This window comes from Anastrepha obliqua, chromosome 5 (genome assembly GCF_027943255.1).
Source record: "Anastrepha obliqua isolate idAnaObli1 chromosome 5, idAnaObli1_1.0, whole genome shotgun sequence".
NCBI classification, from domain to species: Eukaryota; Metazoa; Arthropoda; class Insecta; order Diptera; family Tephritidae; genus Anastrepha; species Anastrepha obliqua.
Genome location: NC_072896.1, coordinates 24835906 through 24857191, shown reverse-complemented (window position 1 = coordinate 24857191; position 21286 = coordinate 24835906). Strand labels below are relative to the sequence as shown.

The 21286-nt window shown below is 37.0% G+C and overlaps 1 protein-coding gene across 3 annotated transcripts in view; it reads right to left on the bottom strand.

Moving 5' to 3' along the window:
* Window positions 1-13248: 13248 nt before the first annotated feature.
* The window catches only part of LOC129249449 (sushi, von Willebrand factor type A, EGF and pentraxin domain-containing protein 1), a 135602-nt gene continuing 127564 nt past the window's right edge, over window positions 13249-21286 (bottom strand). For 2 of the 3 annotated variants that reach the window (XM_054889277.1, XM_054889276.1), the window contains exons 8-14: window positions 21067-21279; window positions 20830-20992; window positions 18945-19070; window positions 18660-18752; window positions 16896-18289; window positions 14134-14244; window positions 13249-14064 (exon numbers count right to left, since the gene is read on the bottom strand). In XM_054889277.1, the coding sequence (XP_054745252.1) occupies window positions 14033-14064; window positions 14134-14244; window positions 16896-18289; window positions 18660-18752; window positions 18945-19070; window positions 20830-20992; window positions 21067-21279 (2132 nt within the window). In that variant the 3' untranslated portion in view covers window positions 13249-14032. The remainder of the gene's footprint in view (window positions 14065-14133; window positions 14245-16895; window positions 18290-18659; window positions 18753-18944; window positions 19071-20829; window positions 20993-21066; window positions 21280-21286) is intronic. The other variant, XM_054889278.1, reaches the window with a different exon arrangement.

The window sequence follows — 21286 nt, the reverse complement described above, 5'->3', positions numbered from 1 at the left end:
CTGCGCTTCATAAGACCCCCAAAATGGTTTCATGAAAATAAATAAACAAAGTTCCCGTTTCACACAGTATTATCACAACGGACCTGTAAGGTCTAAGTGAGTTGGTCATACGGACTGACTACCACCATAACCTAACCTAACCTAACCTAACCTGGACAGCGGTTTTGGCCACTACTTTTGGATTGCATGGATCGCTAGACAGTTAAAACCTATTACGGACATTAAAAATTATTATTTTCTGTTTAGAAATAATATTAACAAATATATGCCAACCGTTAGTCAGAACTCGAGCATTAAAACATTATAAAAGGTTTTCCAATAACAGGGGTTTTTGGTGAATGGATTGCGCTATCGAGAGATGATTAACGATTTTTTCTGGCCCGAATTGGATGGTACTGATCTGGACAACGTTTATTTTCAACAAGACGGCGCACAAGCAACGAAACCATTGATCTTTTACGGGAAAAGTTTCCAGACCGTGTTATCTTTCGAAGAGGTGCTCACAATTGGCAACCGAGATCTTGTGATTTAACACTTTGTGACTTTTTTCTTTGGAGCCACGTGAAAGAGAAGGTCTACGCCAACAGTCCAGAGTCGATTTAAGACCTCAAAGATGGAGTTCGTGAGGCTATCGAGGACAAAGGGCAGCCACTTTGCAATTCGGTTATGGAAAATTTCATGAAAAGGATATTGTCCTGTAAGCGTGGTCGTGGTGGTCATTTGCCTGATGTTATTTTCCACTATTAACGGGATACCTTCCTCTTTATGTTAAAATAAACATCCGATCATTTATATTAAAAAATAGCATTTTTTTAATATCAAGATAGCACCTCTTATTAGATAACCCTTTCTTATTCACCACAACGCAAAATATGATTGGAGAAAATAATGAAAAAAGGGGCCAAAACTTAGATCCCTCCTCGAGTGGTCTTGAGAGAAATCATGAGCCTTGTATATATTAGGTCTCGTTCTTAAAAATTGTTGATATTTTCATAAATCCAACTTAGAAAAAAAAGTTTTAATTACTGCCCCAAGTCTTATTGATGTACAGATGATATAATACATTCCTGTAAAGTTGGCAGCAGTGTTTGCATTAACTACTCCGTAATCGCAATATCAACGAAAACATTGCTTTGCTCACGCTGTTGCTCAGAACTTTAGCAGATGAGTAATAGAGCAGGTAGCATAAAACACATTATCAACTGTTTTGCTCCACTCCAAGCTACGTTACGTTACCGCTAACAGCTTAGAGTCAAAAATTGTTTAAGTGCTCTCAAAAAAAATGTTAATTGCTCTCTGTAGTTGGAGCAGTAGTAAAGTACTTTAAATCGGCTGGAGCGCTAGTTGAGAAATTATTCATGTGCACTCCCGCTACTGCTACTGCTCTTGCTTCTGTTGCTCTGCTACTACTCGCGCAGCCGCTATTCGGGCGCTGTTTTTTTTTGTTTTATTGGATATATTTTTTGTGAGTTTTTGCGGTGTGGCATTGAAAATATAGTCGACTAATTATGCACTGTAGGTTGTAGGTATGATTGAAAACAACTTAAAATTACATTTTTTATATATTCCAAAGCCTCCAACATTTATGTATGAAACTCTAAATCGTTAAAGCTCACCATGACTCCTCTGGTAACAAGAGATGTGCATGCCAATATTGCCCATGACTTTTGGCATTGCGAGGGATGTATGTATGTATATCAATTGTAACGCATATGAGTTCGCTTCTCAGCTCTGGAATCATCTTGGCCTCATTGGCATAGCCTATATTTTTCACATAGTATCAGAGAAAGAAGTCCAGTGGTGTCAAAACGCAGGAACTCGGTGCGCATTTGAGTTCGATCTTTTGTGAGATACTCGTAATGCACCCTCGAAACTTCGATCGCAATATGGTCATTGTTTCATGCGCTGAGTGACAAGTGGCACCATCCTATTGAAACCACATATTGTTTGACTCTATTTCACATATTTCGGGTGATAAAAATGTATTTACTACCATTCACGGCATTACCGGCATCATTTTCGCATTTTCGAAGAAGTACGGTCCGGTCCGATGACTCCTTTAGCTCAAAAACCACATTAAACAGTGGCTCGTTGTGGGTGCAGACCGCCAACCTCCCTCGTTGGTAGATGGCACATATCGTATTGGATACAATCTAGAACTTAGTCACCTTATAAAGGGGCAAAACATCATAAAATACCTAAAAGCCCAACGAATCTGCTGGCTTAGATACGTATATAGAAAGAATGCCAAAGCAAAGAGCACCAAAACGAACCTTCAAGAAGCAACCGTATTGGAAGCGAAGTAAGGGAAGACCTAAGAAAAGATGAATAGATTCTGTTATCGATGACCTTAAAGAGAGGATTATACAAAACTGGTGGAGATTGACAGCGGAGTGAGAAATCATGATAAATTGCGGAAGCAGTGGTCAACGCAGGTCTGCCATGCTAAGAAAGAAGAAGAAGAAGCTCCCTAAAAAACAACTAATTGTTGACTCAGATGGCTGGTTTTGTTAACCCAAAAAAATCACGCAATGCGCAACACGCAACTCTTACAGAACGACCAGTTTCATAAAACGTTTATATTACTTCTGCGTGTTCTCCAACTGAGTATTGCTCCATGACTAAGTTTGTCAAGGCCTTTATTTCAAATATTTCAAAAAATATATACAAAAATTAACTTAACTCTATTTTTATAATTAACTTAATTCCTATCAAAGGTCTGCATCATCCTAGAATCCCCTATAGTTTTATTAACTTTTTTGCCGTGCAAAGTTTATTGCATATCTTGGGACTACTATGGGCTGATCATGAACCTCAAATGTACCCTCAAAACTAAAGACACGCCGGGTAGAAAATATTTACACAACTTCCCAATTCAGTGGCCACCTCTTCTGGAAAAGAACTTACCCTCATCCAAAAATGTTGAACAACTATTTGTGGTCTTAAAATTTGTTAACTGCAACTAAGCCTATAGCTAAAGATCTGCCGGAAGATTTTAAATAAATAACAATTTCGTGTAACATATTTGACCCACTCCACTTGTCAGTTAACCGCACACCAGCTGGTATCCTTGTGAAAGCCGATGCATTCAAGCAAAGGCAAGTAATTCATTTGAAATGAACAACAGATATTTATTTATTTGCTTGTATTTATTTTACTTTTATATAATATATACCAACATATGCATAGGTATATTGGGTAGTCCAAAAGGTTGGGTACAAAATTTTGAGCCTAGCTAAAATGATTTTTTTCTATTTTTTCAATTTCAAAGAATTTTATTAAATCCAATATCGCAATTTTTATCGACCTATTTGTATGATGTTTTGGCAGAGATCCATTAATCCATCAACAAAGGACTTCTAAGTTTTCTGAACGCAAAACTGGTTCCAGTGCATTTAACGGGAATCTTTCGAATTCCACTTTGCTGAATGCAGCACAACTTCCCAGCCAGAAAGTTTCCAGATGGAAACTCGATTCAAATTTTTCTTTCTAAATACTTGTGGCATCAACAACTATAACTTCTTTTTGTGTTGAATTTTTTCAAATAATTCAAAACTATTGCAGTATAAAGACTGCCTATCTACGAGCCGGATTTTCCATAACATCACCGATTTTTTTAATATTTGGTCGCCCGGTAACTGAACATTGGTGAGTAAATTGTTTGGTATGTTTTTCTTACGACTGATCTCAAAAAAAAAAGCTCGATGGTTGCCACACGAATTGACGCAATCTGGTGTTGTAATCTGGCAACTGACAGCTGTATCGCAAAGTTTGACATTTTTTGGCTTTAACATACTCAGAACGTTTTGAAATACCAGCGCTATTTGGGTTGTTTACAGTAACTTAAAAGATTCATCTCGGTCCAAAAATGGAATTGAATCGTGAACATTTTCGTGCGATTATGTTTTACAATTTTCGACGTGGATTAACTCAGCAACATTGCATGGATGAACTTAATTCATTTTTTGGCGATGAAGCTCCATCAAGGACCAGTGTTTATCGATGGTATGGTGAATTCAATCGTGGTCGTAGTTCACTCCAAGACGAATTTCATGAAGGTCGTCCAAAATCAGTTGTTGTGCCGAAAACCATTGATGCTGTGCGCGAACTGATATTGCAAGATCATCATGTGACCTATCGTGAGATTGAGACAATCTTAGGCATTAGTGGGACCAGTATACATTCAATATTGCATAAACATTTGACTGTCAAAAAAATTTGTTCGCGTTGGATCCCACACAATTTGTCAATCGCTCAAAAAAAGGCTCGTGTCGATTTGTCGAAGGAAATGCTCAAAAAATACGATCGCGGGGCTTCGAAACACGTCTATGACATCGTGACAGGTGATGAATCATGGATTTACGCGTATGAGCCCGAAAGTAAACAGCAGTCGACTGTATGGGTGTTTCAAGATGAGCCAAATCCAACAAAAGTTGTTCGCGCACGAAGCACTTCCAAGCAAATGGTCGCCTGTTTTTTCGGAAAAACTGGACATGTCGCAACCGCACCACTAGAACAACGCAGAACAGTAAATTCTGAGTGGTACACAACCATTTGTTTGCCAGTTGTCTTCCAAGAAATTAGGAAAACCAATCGCCAAAGACGGATCACTCTTCACCAGGACAATGTGAGCTCTTACACATCGACTCAAACAACTGCAAATTTGAGCATCCAAAACATCGAATTAATGGGTCATCCGCCGTATAGTCCTGACTTGGCACCGAATGACTTCTTTTTATTCCCGTACGTAAAAAACAAACTGAGAGGTCAACGTTTTTCGACACCTGAAGAAGCGGTTGCGGCATTCAGAATGCATGTTTTGGAGGTACCTCATTCAGAGTGGCAAAAGTGCTTCGACAATTGGTTCAAACGCATGCAAAAGTGTATAGCTCTTCATGGGGAATATTTTGAAAAACAATAAAGTGATTATCGATGTTTAAAATTTGTTTTTGTTCTCTAATCCCGACATATAAAAGGCACCCCTACCATTCTTTGCTGAAACATAAAGAGGTAGAAACATTTTTGAAGTGAATAATAACTGGCGATTATTAGAGCACACCACAAATTTAGATCGAAGTGCGAACCTCTTACTATTCTAAATCACCATGAGAAATAAAACACATACAAGAACAGCAGATGAATGAGTCAGCGCATACCATAGCCAAGCCTGGATAAACCGCCAAAAAGATTTTGATATATAGTTGTTTGGATTGAAAGACAATCATCCGCCATAAACTGCTTTCATCGGGCCGAAGGCTCAATTAGAACTGACTGAAAGTGGTCAGCATCAGTGAATAGGGAGGGTGTTGCGTTCAGTCAATGCAGTGGGTGGAAGAAGGGGCTTTGAATTGGATGACGACCAACCTGATGAAATTCACCAGGTGTGTACCACTCGGAACCAGCGAGGCTGATCAAACACCATGGGGATGAACTATAGGTTTCTAAGAATAGTAAAGTGACCGTAGCTTAAGTCCAACTTGTGGCCTAAACACTTCTTTTCCATTCGATGTCCACGGGTACTACATTCAGCATAGAACTAAGCCTCACTACAAAAACCTTGTAAAAACAAGCTTCAAACCTTGTGCAAATTTGGTTTTTGTGTATGAAGAAGAAAACACCCAACACCGTCCGAAAAAAAAATCTCAAATCTCACCGCGATTCTTGAACCACTTCTAACTTACATTTGTTGTACTAAAATTCCAAGGGCTATAATTCTTCAAACTTCAAAAAATATCCATACAAATTTTGATACAAAATTTTGAAACTTTGCCGAAAAGTTTGAAAAATTTAAATTGCTTTAGGCTGCATAGTCACGATTTTTCTAAAAATTCGAACAAAAAAATTGGAAAAATTTGATGGAAATTTTTTATTTTAAAATTTGACTACAAATTTTGAAATTATGATCGAATTTTTTTTTGGTTTTGGTTTTGGAAATTTGAATTTTTGAATTTTTTGAAACGTGGATTAAATAAATTCGAAAAAAAGTGCGTGTAGCGTAGTACTCATAACAGAAGTAAAACTTTCAAGGCAGACAAAGAAAGAGGGAGACACCCTCGAGAGAATGAGAGAGAGAGAGAGGGAGATAAAGAATATACATCTAAATAAGTTCACAACATTTACATTTAGGTAGGTAAACGTCGGACACAAACCGTGGCAAGAACGCGCACTACTCCGAGCGTTTATCACCCTCACAAGCGCAGCGATTCCAGGACCACAGCAATGGCACAAATTACCGCAAGGCAATGCCAATAAATCCGACGCAGGAATGGATAGCACCTTATAGTATGCACAAGCACTAGCCAGGAAAGGGAAATAAGCGCCAAAAAGTAGGACCAAAAAAAAAAACGTCAAAAAATTTGGGACCAAAAAATGCCCCAAACAGTAGGCACCAAGGATATATAACACCAAAAAGTGGGCACCAAAAATATGTTTCCTACAAGTTTGCACCAACAAACAAGCGCCAAAAAGTAGGCAGTGTTATTTCTCACTCGAAATTAGCAACCACAAGGAAAAACTCAGGAAAAATAGCCTAAAGTGTATCTAAGAAATATATGAGGTATAGGTATAGCTCTCTCTCTCTCCTTCTCCTCTACGTTATATCTTTTTTCTCTCGCGGAACGAAAATACCCAAAACGTTGCATGGCCTTGAATTTTATTCTCCATTTTTTCGTCGACGCCTAAGGGTGCGGCCAGAGTGAACGCTGATGCCGAGCCGAGCCGAGCTTATTGGCGCTTATTTTCATGCGAGAAGAAAATTTGTATATAACACAGTGAATGCGAGAATTTTGTTGTTCATTTGTGTTTATAAAATTGCTGTACACGGTAATGGATTCATCTGATGAAGAGTATTTTGCTTCTCCTAGTGTGATTAATGCACAAAAGAGTTTAGAAAACATCCAATTACACTAAAAAGGAATGAATTTGGTGAATTTCATCATTTATATAATGATTTATCTTATATTTATTTCGTGGAGGGAGCCTGAGAAACGGCTACCCCACTCCATTGGCCAGTTTTTTTTTCGATTTTCGTGGTGTGGTGCACTATGGATTCCTTCCACCTGGCCAAACTGTTAATAAGGAATATTTTTTAAGCGTTATACGTCGTTTACGTGAAGCAATTCATCTAAAAAGACCAGAATTATGGGCCAACAACTCTTGGTTTTTGCAACACGATAATGCACCGTCTCACACTGCACTCGTTCTTCGTGACCATTTCGCCAAAAATTCCACGCTTATCTTTCCGCAACCACCGTATTCGCCTGATTTGGCTCCGTGTGACTTCTGGCTATTCCTAAAACTCAAGAGGCCACTCCGGGGAACGCGTTTCGAGTCGATTGAGGAGATAGATGCTGAATCGAAGAAGGTGCTGATGGGTATACCGGAAATGGACTATTTGGCATGTTTCGGGGATTGGAAAAATCGTTGGCATAGGTGTATTTTATCGAGAGGGGATTATTTTGAAGGGGATGAAATTGATTTACAAGAATAAATAAGGATGTTTCATTTTACAACCAAATTCACCTTACTTTTTGCCCACAGGTAAAAAAAGAAAATATTAATCTTGGCAATCCTAATAAGGATAATGGAAAACTTTTATCAAATTATTACATTGTCATCGGTCCTTGATAGGTGTGCAAAATTTCAAGTCGATCAGATTTTTAGAAGCCAGTGAAAATTAAGCTCAAAGATTCCGTTACATACATACATACATACATACATACAACCCGACCTAATAAAAGTGTGTTAAAAACACAACTGCACTCTAAAAAGTAAACATCAACAATCCAAAAAAGCGAGCAAAACGCTTTGAAACTGTTTTCTCGCACTCATCGGCTTTGCTCTCTGCTCTTGTCGGCGCTCACTGTGTTATACACAAATTTTGTATTGACTTGTATGTAACCAGTTTTATCGCACTGACACTATTTATCGCACTGACATTCTCGGCTCGGCTTTCAGCGTTCACTCTGGCCGCATCCTAAGAAGTTTCACTTCAAAAAATTTAAAAAGATTTGGTGGACATTTTTTAATTCTGAAATTTGACTAAAAATTTTGGAAATACATATGATAGATTTTTTTTGTTTGTTTTGGAAATTTGAAGTTTTAAATTTTTTTAAGCGTGGATTAAATAAATAGTTTTTATAGTAGAATTAACCATATTTTCATAAAAAAAATTGTGAAAATTACATAATAGGCAAATAAATTGTCAAAATTATCAAAATTTGTGAATAAATCCATGCGCTTTACCAAAAAAAGCCCTTTTTATTTCATTATTAGCTGATAGGAATTTGATTCGTTTTTAATTCATTATCCTAAGGCAATAATTAAAAAATAAAATCCCAAAAATTTTTCTTTTCAAACGCTGCAAAGTTACAGGATTACAAGAGTATTAAAGGCGTTTATCAGCAACTTTTCAGACTACCTAATATTTATCCACATAGGCATCGAAGTTAAGCAAATAATAATACTAAAATACAAAAACAACAATTACTGCTACGACAATCACGGTTAATGATAATCCCTTGTTGACATTTACAAATTGAGTATAAGCGTAGATATTTAAGCGCCAGCCAGAGGAAGAACGACAAGAAGGGAAGAAGACAAGAAAATATGCAAAACAACGCAGCAGGCCAATAAAGAAGCAAACACACGCATATGCGTAGCATAGCACGGAGATACGCCCTTCAGTGGCATCATTTGTAACAAGGCCTGGACGTCACCGGTCTTACGACAAATCCCCTAAAAACACGACTAACATGACACAGCAAAGCCACAACTAAACACAAGAAAATTATAAAAAATTACAAACAAATACTTTGAACATTACATTCTCAAGTGCCAGTGTCTGCAGCGAAAGTGAGTGGGTGAACGTTTTGGGGCGTGCATGCAAACTGCGTCGAAGACGCTATAAAATCAATTTTACAACAGTCGACCCACTCAACGCACGGCTGACTCGCTGGCGGTGCTGACAAAAAAATATATGTATACCCTCTTCAAAATGTGACAAATTAAGTGTGTGAATGGTGCAAGTACCCGCACTGTCTCTTTAACAAAAAGAAAAAAAAAATCGGTTAAGCCTAACAGACCGAGCAGAGGCGAGACGCTTCCTTGATGAAAGGACGCGATTTGGGGTGGAGCATTAAAAGACAGGGTAAAATGTGGTTTTGAATTTGTGGACAAGTCAAAGGTACGCAATTAAAATGCGAACTGTGCAAGTGACTTGGAGAGTGGGAAGGAGTCTGCCATAGATTGAGTGCTTTTAACTAGGCGCACACCCTAATCAAGTAACAGAGTGGGCAGAATAGAGGCATATTCATAATGTACATATCTCTGCATGAGAAGATTTTTGCAGAGGACAACATAAACGACATTCCAACAAGCGCACATTTCAAGTACTACACAAGCGAGGGGATGGGGGCGGTCACGTCTGCTAGACACACAGCTTTTGAGACAAATATTAAGAACAACTTAATTTCATATGGGCTCACACATACAGACACATGTACACATGTGTATGTGTGTGTAATTATAAATTTCCCTCTATCCATAAATTTGCCTCCATGGGTATACTACAGAGATCTTTGGAATGAGTTGAAGACGTTCTTACGCATATTTGCCCGCTTCAAGTAAGGACATAGAAGGGACATAAGAAGAGTGCCATTGAGAAAAGTAGAAAATTCAACTACCAAACTCTTGTGTGGCCAAAGCAGCAATAACCATTGGTGTTTACACCCTTTGTTGGGTGTTTGGCTGAGGTCCTCCTTATATTTCCGGTGTGCGTCTTAATCTTGTTCCACAAATGGAGGAACCTACAGCTTTATGCCGCCTGTGAATGGCAGAAGCTTTTTTATGAGAAACTTTTTCATGGCAGAAATACTCTCAGACGTTTGCCAGTGACTGCCGAAAGACGATCACTTTAAGGAAAAACTTTTTCTATCATTTCCTGCCCGAGGTTTCGCACAGGGTACCATAGACAACTTCTCAAATACTACTTATATATATTATATATATATATATATATGTACATATGTACATCCTTACTTACTTTTTACATCACACAAGCAGAGGTGGTGAATACCTCAGACCTTCGCAGTCGCTTCAAACCCGACGAGTACTCGTACGAGTATAATAACAGTTCACTGGCACTGCTGACATTTATCTAATTTGATTAATTGTAATTTTGTATTGTGTGTGCAACAGGGTGAAAACATTTTTAATGCAAGGGCTTAGGCTGCCGAAAGATTGAGAGCTGGTTTGGAAAAAAATCCAAAATTTTCGCCCAAACATTGTACAATGTCTGTATAAAATTTGTATCATACCTATTACGACCGACAATATTTTGCGTTTTCGATTTCTTACTGGGTTTCCTGGAAATAGCAGCAGCAGCGTCAGAGGCCACGGCAGATACGGAAGCAGCGGGAGGATGTAAAACCTAGGTTTTCTCCGCAGTATTTACTTGACGAGCGACACTAGCGTAAGATGAAAGCGTAATATCAGCAGCATTGGAAGCAGCAGGATCGACCGTACGAGCATGCGAGATAGCAGCAGAGTTATTACATTGCTGTACCAGCGAAACAGCAGAAAATATATCTTTGCTCAGTTATAACAAAGTGAGAGCTGTTGGTAATAATAGTTGCAGGAGCGGACGAGACAGCATTCCTTTTACCAGTCACAGTAGACCACAGAGCAGGCGGCTGCGAGGTAGTGTTTGTACCATAACTACTTGCCTTGTTTAAAGCAGCGGCAGCAGCAGCAGCGAACGATCGAGAGTTGATATTGGCAGTTATATGAGAAGAGTTAGCGTTAACTCCCACAGCAGAGGATGCAGCGACAAAGTCAGCAGAAACTTTGCCAGTTACAGAAGTAACAACGGCAGCGGCGTAAGAGAGAGAGGCAGCATCAGGTAAACAATGAGCGCAGTTGACACTGACTCCTACAACAGATAATGGAGCGGGAAGTACAAGATAATCAGCAATAATATGATGAGGTGACATTCAAAGTTCCATAATTTAATTTCTTGTTTGCTTATATTCTTATTATGCACACAAGGTCAAGCATTTTCGCGCAGGGCTTTAATTTCAGCAGAGAGCGCATATAAGTCTGAAGACATTTGATCGCAGCTAAAGTTATACTGCAAGAACGGAATCTCAGCCTGCATTGCCTTCGTATTGGTTAAAAGTTGAATATTATTATTACGCAACTCATTAAAAATAGCAGCAATCCAGATATTCTCAGCTCTGAGTGCAGAAAGTTCAGCTAATGCAGAGCGCAGTGTTAATTAGTCGCGAATGTTAACAATAGCCTCATGTCCGTTATCAATTACACAGGTCTGCAAAAAAATGGGTTCGGAATGTCCTAGGAAAGTGTAGGGTAATTTTCGAAGTAATTTTTGGCGTAGAATCCGAATCCGGGGTTTAAATTGCTCTATCACGTAACATGGAAACTTCAAAATGCGATATCTCAGTGAAAAATAAAGATATTTAAGCAAACTCAACGGCATTTAAAAGAGGAAGAATAATACTTTAAAATATTGTACAATGTTTACTTTTTTATGAAGATCTCAATCTGCATAGCTACATAACCTCAAAAATGGACAAAAACAGCGTTTTTTGCACTTTTAGGTTAGTATATCTCAAAATCCTGACGTGATAGAGCAATTTAAATCCCGGACTCGGATTCTACGCCAAAAATTACTTCGAAAATGACCCTACACTTTCCTAGGACAAAACGTTGCAGACCTGTGTTATCAATTCCTAATATGGTGAAACAGAATTCCAACTACTACTTCGAACGAGTGCTTGGCTATTCAAAATATGATAGTCAAGCTATTAGGGTTGATGGTAGTAATGTAAAGTGTTATAACTGGCTCAGCTTTGCTCTGATTCGCCTGAAACTTTGACATATTACCTTCTAGTAAAAGGGCTATAACTCGCTCAACTTTGCTCTCAAGCGCCTGAAATTTCGGCCCGTAACTGCAGAAGCTTCAGCCTTTCCAAATATGCAAAAATCATGAAAATCGGTTTTCAAAAAACAAAACTGTCAAATCACCTCGGAAAAAGTGCTGTAACTCCCTCAATTTTACTCTGATTGGCCTGAAACTTTGACATATTACCTTCCAGTAAAAGTGCTATAACTCGCTTAGTTTTACTCTGATTGGCCTGAAATTTCAGCACGTAATTACAGAAGCGTCAGCCTTTCCAAATATGCAAAAATCAATCGGTTGGAAATCGGTTGTCAAATAACAAAACTGTCAAATCTCCTCGGAAAAAGTGCTCTAACTCCCTCAATTTTACTCTGATTGGCCTGAAACTTTGACATATTACCTTTCAGTAAAAGTACTATAACTCTCTCAGCTTTGCTCTGATTTGCCTGAAATTTCGACGCGTACTTGCAGAAGCTTCAGCCTTCGAAAATGCGCGATATGCATTTTGATTTGAACGAACGTTTTCATAATAAGCCTGAATAACTTTAACGCGTTGCTCAATTGTGTGTCTTTCCATGGTTCAAATTGAATGGATCTGAAATTGAAAAATGTTAAATGAAATACAGAAAAAACCTTGACATTTAGGTGTGGTTTACATTCAACATCGGCCCTTCAAATTTAACCGCCCTTTACAAAAGTATCCACTTAGCTTGACGGCCTCATATGTACCTTACGCGCTTCTCCCTATCCTTAATCAACCCACTCAAATCACGTGACAGAGTTAATAAAAACCAATTATAATATTACATATATTTTTTATATTTATTTTATATAGTACAAAATACAATATTTTTAATAATAGTAATAATTACATTATTTATTATTACATTTTTAAATTATCATATAACGACGACTATGGTTTTTTGCATTGCAATTGCATAAATTTAAATTAAAAATAAAATATTTATACCAGCTGAAAAATGTTCATTGTTTACTATTTTCATAAATTTTTAAATTATAAATCATAAATCATAAAATTTAATACAAAGAACAAAAACAAGGAAAAACTACAAAAGAAATAATAAAAACCTAAGTTCATCTAAGTAACCGAACAGGAAGGGGTAATAATTTCTCCTCCCACCTGCCGCTCACATTTCGTTGGATGTTTTGCGTTAGCAGCTACTGCCATCTCCTTGTGTGTGCTTGTTTGTTGTTGTTCATTCGTTAAGCACTCTCACAGTTCGTTCAGGGCGCATAATAAGTAAATAATACTTAGCTATTTTGTTTTATGATTAATTATACAAATAAACAAAATGAATTGGCGCCGCTGTTTTTGTTTTTGTTTATGTTTATGTTTATGTGTTTATACATGTATTTTTCGCTAAGTATAAACTAAATGAAAATTTATTAACTTATCAACTAATTACATTTAATTAATTTATTGCTGTTCACGCCACTAAAGTTTCGTAATAGTTTTTATCTTTTATTTCTTTTTTTGTGTTATCTAATTTTAGCAGCTTTAAAAGCTTCACATTAAACATTGTAATCTGCAGTTATAAAGCTTAAGTAAGAACAAATATACGACTCCATCAGTTATAGTACAACGAATGTGCAAATTAAGTAAGTGTGTGTGTGTTTAGCACACTTTTGGGTGCTTCAAGTAAAAATTGTAATTATAAAAATACACAAACACTTCGAAGTGTGCAAATATAAAATTTGAAAAACAAAATTTAACCAATTTCAATTACAACAATTCAATATAAAGCTTTTTCATTGTTTTTGTTTTTGTTTTGTTTTGTTTTGTAATGCAAGTGTTGTGATGTCTGTGTGTGTGTAGTGAGTATTTCAAAACATCGATAATTTTCAATATTGAAGGCAGTGATTTCACAACTTCTCTTTTCACTTCTCATTTCAATGCCGCTCCATTTCCTTGATTCACTCCTAAATTTGAACGACTAAGCTAAAAACTATTCGTATTTAAATACAAAGTATCAGCGCCGTTAAATTCGCCAAGTGACGCTGATTCGTTAGTTTTATGACCACAATTTTATTGCTTCCCTTTGTTGGTCTTCTTCTAGTATGTACGGGTGTGCGTGTGTGTGCGTGCAGCGCTTATTGAACTTCACTGTCACTGTCGCTCTTTTCTGCAAGTGATATAAATGAAATTTATCGGATTTGTTTGAATGTAAAGTTGAAAATTTATTGTATGCTACCTTTTTTGCCAGTGTACGCGTGTCGTTTCAGTCGATCGTATAAGTCTTCTTTAGTGCCATAGAGCGAGGCGTTCGACCTCGCCAATGTACTCATTTTACCGCCATGCAGACCTGTAAGGAAAAATAAGCGGAAGAATTAGAAGTGATAAAATAAAATAGAAAAAGTGTAAATAATATAAAAATTAATTAAGTTAAATAAAAAAAAATAAAATAAAAAGATTTAAATAAATAAAGTGAAGCAAAATAAAATTAGATAAAGTAAAAAAAAAAATTAGAAATTAAATGAAATAAAATTCACTAAAATAATATTAAATAAAATAAACTGAAATGAATTGAAATGAAATCATATAAAAATAATAAAATGAAGGTAAAATAAGCAAATTTAAATAAAACATAATAAAAGTACAATAGAATAAATTAAAAATAATTTAAATAAAATTAAATAATTAATTTTAAATACTATAAAAAAACTAAAGCAAAATAAATGCAGTAATGCAAATAAACGCAAAACAAAATTAACAAAAATAAAATAAAATCAGATAAAGTAAAAAAAAAATAGAAATTAAATAAAATTAAATAAAATCAAATATAATACAGAAAAATAAAAAAAAATCCACTAAAATCAAATGAAACAAAGCAAAATAATATAAAACAAAATAGTAATGATAATGATAATAAAATAAAATAAACAAATTCAAATAAAAAAGTATAATAAAAACAAAAAAAACATATAAAAAAATTAAATAAAATAACATAAAAATAATAAAATTAAAGCATAATAAAAATAATCGAAATAGAACAAAATAAAAACAAAAATATAAATAATATAAAAAAATAAAATAAAAATTATAGTAAAATAAACAAAAAATAAATCAACATAAAAACAATAATTTAAATAATATTTTAATTAAATTAAAAAAAAATTAAAGTAATTATTATAATAATTAATTATAAAATATAAAAAACGACAATAAATAATATAATATAAAATTTAAAAAATATAAAATAAAACAAAAATAATTTGAATAAATTGGAATTCAAATAATATATTAAATAATATAAAAAATAAAGTAAAAAACTTAAATTAAACTAAAATAATGTAATATAAAAAAAATAATAATATAAACAAATTAAAAAAAACAAACTAGAACAAAAAAAGGTACTATAAAATATAAAACATTACAATAAATAATATAATATAAAATTAATTAATATAGAATAAGAGAAAAATAATTTGAATAAAGTGGAATAAAAATAAAATTTTAAGTAATATAAAAAATAAAGCAAAAAAAATTTAAGTCAAATAAAATATAATAATATAAAAACAATAAAATAATATTAACAAATTTAAACAAAAAAAGTGAAAAAATAAAACAATCAAATTTAAATAAAAAATTTAATTGAATTAAATTAAATGGTCTAAAAACCAAAAAGCAATTAATATACAAAAATAAAATAATATAAAATGAATTAAAATAAAATTAAAAAAAAAATTAATTACATTAGATAATTAAGTAAAATGAAATTAAATTAAAAAATAAAATTTAAATAAACTATAATAAAACATATAAAACAAAATAACATAAAATAACATAAAATAAATAAATTGTACGAGAATAAAAAAAAATAATTTAAATTAAAGTTAAATGCAATAAAATATAAAATGATATTAAAGGCAATAGGTACAATTTTATTAAGGGGGGAGCCTACTTTAGAGGCTTCAGAAAATCGATTTTTTCGTGGATTTTTTTGGGAAGGAAAGAAATATTCGATTAAAACGAAACTTTCGGGTTTTATTGTTATATGGCTCCCCCCTTAAACTAAAAAGCATCAGGTGAAAAGTGTTAATTTGACTTAACATCAAAAAATCAGAAAGGTAAAAAAAGTTTGAAAATAACTGCAAAATAAAAAAATATTCTTGTGCGTCACATTTTTCACTCAAAATGAAGCGAAAATTGACACAAGACATTGGTGCGTGTTGAATTAACCTATATTAAAATGAAATAAAACAAGTAGGGAAGGCCAAATTCGGCACCCCTCGTTTCTATAAACAAACCTTTATGCATCGGTTTCGCTTACTTAGTGTTTTTTGGGGTCTTAAGTGTTTCATAAGAGACTTAAAAGCCCCGTCACTTAAATAGGGCACCTACGCTAAATTATTAGTCCACATAACTATTGTTGAAAATAGAAAAAATACTCGGATTCAAGCATAAAAATTGATATCTTTCGGCAGAGGCGGACAGAAGCCGATTTCCATTACTGTTTCATTTCAAATAATAGAAGATTCGCATGGAATAAAAACAAAATGCAAGTAGCATCAGTCTCTTTATTTAATAGCCATACCTCGCATCATCGAATGATTAAAATGTTTTTAAGACTCACTTAATAAATTGGTTAAAAACTCAGCTAAACAGCGAAAAAATTTAGCTTTTCGAAAGCGCGATCTCATTTATCTTAAAACTTGCAAATTCATCTTTTTCAGGTAGTTTAAGAAACGAAAGGAGCTAACGGGCACTTTAAAATTAGGAAAATTTAAATGGGAAAACTAACTTGAACTATATTTCGATTACAAATGTAATAATCGAAAATTTACAACTAATATTCGAAAATGCTTTAAACTTATCTAAAAATCATTAGGATAAATTCGCCGACTTATGCTTGTTAATCATAACAAATTATATGCAAACTTAACTCAAACTTTTTTTTTACCCCAAGATTGATGTAAATGATTTAATAAAAAATGTACAGCACGAACTACTCACCACCGCCATCCTTGATGTATGCCTCATTGTAGAAGTTCGGCATCTCCCAGCCATCTTCCTCGTCATCGTAGTAGTGCGCATAAGTGCTGTGATGCGACGGCGCAATGGACTCCGCATACGGCGTATGTGCGCCATAGTAGAAGTTCACCTGCGAGCCAGTCTGATCGATGGCAGGCGTCAGCATCTTTTTCGGATCGCGACGCTTCGTCGAACGCACACAAATCATCCAAATCAGCAGCACAATCACAATAATAAAGATCACAGCACCGGCAATACCGCCAGCAATGTACGCAAACTCTGAGCGCTCAGCGCAATGGGGGCCGGTGAATGAGCCGATACAGCGACATGAGGGTGTGCCCTTGAGATCCTTCACGCAAGTGCCCGAATTCTCGCAATAACCCTCACACATATCTGTGCACTCCATGCCGGTGCCATTGAAGCCAGGCTTGCACTCACACTTGAAGTCCGACGTTTCGGGTACCAATATACAATAGGCATTCGGATCACAATGTGGACGACCTTCAGCAATATGCTCGCAGGGGTTGGTACACTCCGATTTCGCAGTGGCGCCAGTAATCTTGGTGCTGTGGTTAGGCGGGCATTGTATGCACGACGTTTGTTGCGACTCTGACTGGTAGTAGCCCTTGCGACATTCCACGCACATATTGAGTGTGCCATTGAGGTAGGTGCCGGGTGAGCACACGGGCAGCGTGCACTCTTCGACTGAGTTGGCGCCCACCTTCGGCGTAGTACGTCCCAATGGACAGCCAACGCATGAAGGTTGTACACCTTGTGTACGATAAGTGCCACGTGGACAAGGTTCACAACGACCGTCGATGCCAAGTTGTTGACCGGAGTTGCACTCATCGCGACATTCCTTGCGCGAGGTAGCCTCACTGGAACGTGTTGTCTGACCGAGACCGCAAAGTTCGCAGCTGAAAGCTCCCTCGTTGGGCTGATAGAAGCCATGACCGCACGAGCGACACAATCCTGTGTCCGAGTCAAAGTATTTGCCAGCAGGACAACGTTCCTTACAATCGGCCGCAGAGCGTGCACCAGGACCAGCAGTGACACCCGGTCGGCCAGCGATTACTGGACACTTGCTGCACTGCAGTTGACCAGCTTCCGATTGATAAGTGCCGCGTTCGCAGGCAACGCAAGTCTTGTTGGCCGTATCGTAATAAGTGCCGATGGCGCATGGCACGCAGTCGGGTATCATGACCACCTGACCAACAGGGCAGGCATATTCCGAGCCCAGCTCAAGTGAGGCCGGATCGGGCACAGTGTTGGGTAGAATATCTTGCACCGCAAATTGATCATCTTCCAGGATGAGTTTCTCTAACAGATTCTTGACTGTCGAACGTTCGCCTGTGGTCGAGTGAATGACGGGATCGCTGTGGATTTCAATGAGGAAAATTAGTAAATGTGTTTAGAAGCAAGGGAAGATGTATGAGTAGCTAAGCGTTATTGGATTCTTGTGAGCACAGCGGGTGATTTAAGTATTAGCAGCGAGTTGGTGTGAGTAATGCTGGTGGATTGTATGAGTTAAAGTGTTAGCTAGCGTTAATGTGCGAAAACACCAACAAAAGAACAAAAAAAATCTGAATAAACGAACGAACTGCAAGCCACCAGAAAAGTTAGTGCAATTATTTAAAATTTTTTTGTTTTTTGCATGATTTGTGAGTGAAGCGTCATCGGCCTGCCATGTTATCGAGCAAAGGTGCGCAAATTGAAGCAGAAATTGGGCATTGAACATGAACATACTTCACTGCTGGGAAGAGTATCTCCAGCATGTACGTATCGCCGCCAGCTTGTTGGCGTCCTTGACGACCGCGCGCCTCGACCTCATCGTTTTCGCTATAAATCAGTTAAGTTTGTTAAACATAGACATACAACATAACATCAGTAAACTGCAAACCGCAGTCGTAAGTGTACACACACACACATACACATAAAAACATAAATATTATATTTACAATCACATAAGTTACTTGGACAAACACTTAAGGAGCTGGTAAAATTTCTTTATATGACTTTTTTCCAACTTACTTGAGCACTGGAATCTCTGCTTCCATTACGTAGACGCCACCATCTTTCACCTGGCGACTCACGCGTTGGCCTTGAGCAGCGCGGTAGTGGTCGCATTTCACGTCGATTTTGATGTCTTTGCATTCGCTGTGGGAAGTATAAAAGAAAAAAATTATATATAAAAAAATAGTTTTATCAAACGTCAAAATGTACATATAAAGCTGTATTGTAGTTGCGTTAGGTGTGACACGGAGATGGAATATGGCTTTAACTTTGATGTTCCCTTCCCACGACAAAACAGACCGTTCTGATATCGTCCTAATCGAAAATGCTATTGCAGACTTCACAGGCGGTTGGTTCAAAAATTTGTCACGAAATAAGATCTGATGACTTCTTTCATGAACTCTCATGGAGAAAAAATGAGAAACTTCGAGACAATTCAGCAGCATTCCCCGTATATGTAAGGGAATGTTTATGCTGCTACAACAACAACAAAAGGGTTCTTAGGTCAGAAACTACAAAGTCGAAATATTTTCAAGAATTCCGAATATCAAAATAAGAAACTTTTCCGAAGGAACCATTACCTCTAAAACGAATTCTGATGTCCCCCAATTTGGGTCGAACGAAAAATCTCACTTTGACCCATTTAGAGTGCTCCAATCGAGTCCAAATGTATGACCGACCCCCACTAACTTTGGACGGCCGATCCACCCATACCATGGCACACGCCCTGGAACTCCCCTGGGGGTTCCCCATACAATCATTTCAAAATATCACAATTTTTGGCCTTTACATGAGAAAAGAAACTAAAAAGTTCGACCCAAATTGGGGGATATCAGAATTCGTTTTAGAGGTATGGTTCCTTCGGCAAAGTTTCTGATTTTGATCCCTGGAATATGATTTTTACAGAACAATGGGCGATTTTTTTGCCTCTCCACAAATCGACCCGGCCTACTGTACCCTCTTCTCCACAGCATAGAGGCAATTTGTACTACTTTTAGGCCATAATCAAATTTCCGGATTGAGAAAGCCAGCCTGTGATAGAATCTGGGAAAGGTTTTGTAGAATTCTTCTTTACACTAGTTGAGAAAAAGACTGGAGCAGCTACTAGCATTCTGAAGAATGAAAAACTCAAAACTACTCAGGCTCTCAAAAGCGGATATACTGCCTGGCATGGGAATACAGTATTCAACTCTTGACGATAGCAAATTCGGAGGCCCGCAAAACGACTTCTCTAAGAGCTGCAGATATGAAAGAGATAAAGTCCATTCCACACCTCGTCCGATTTCAAAATTCTGTGGAACTACTGCTTCAAAGACCGGGTCAGCTTAGCCGGAATTTAATTAGGAAGTCGTGATGTTTAAAAGACTTGTAGGAATGGGACTGCGGAAGTATTTGCTGTGTATAGTAATGGGCATCTATAACCACCGAGTCGTACTAAGTAATGCTTAAAACAGCAAGCATTAATATATTGATCCGGGCACGAAACATCGGTTCCAATTTTGGGTGGAAGATCTCGTAGAGGGTATAAAAAACTATAAGTGCTAAACATCGCAAGCAGAATTGCCGCTGCACGTACCGCAATCAGACTGAGCGGTTCGAGCTATAGGCTCAACCTCGCTTATGGACACTCAGTTATCCTAAGAAACTTTGAGTTCATCCCCCTTTCGACAGATCAATGTATACACTCGCTTAGACCAACCAACGTTCTCCACTCACATTCCATAGAGGGAAGAGTGGACGGGGGCTACACTTGAAGCCAGGGCCTGGTGAATTTGTTTACGGATGTATGACGGCTCCATAAAGGCATATCTGCTTTCAAATTTAAGACTTAACCAGTAAAACCTGCCATCCTTCACAATACGGGAACTTACAAGTTCACCCGAGTTCAATTAAGTTCACTTACCGTGTGCCCTCTACCGAGTAGGAGCAGAAGTTCCAGTCGCGATTGAGCGCGTTGACAGAGTTTGTCACCTTTTGACGCAATACACCTTGACCGGCCTTGTTGCAGAGCACATCCGAAGGGAAGAGCATCTTGATGCGGAAGACACGTTGCGCCGGCTTAGCAGCTATAAGCGAAGAAACAAAAGAAAACAGACATAGAATATTTAAAATTAACTAAGTTTTATCGAGAAGCACTCACGTGAGCATGACGGGTAAACGAGTGGCATGAATGGTTCGCGCGTTGGACGCCAGAAACCTTCCGCGCCACATGTGTAGAAGTCGGGTACCTCTTCGGAGAAACGTAGTCCCGGATTACAAGAAATCTCGCAAACCTTGAACTGTCCGCCAGCGCCCCAGTCTTTGCAGACTTGTACACCGCCCACTGGATCCGCCAACGGTGGACAGAATTCAGCTGTACA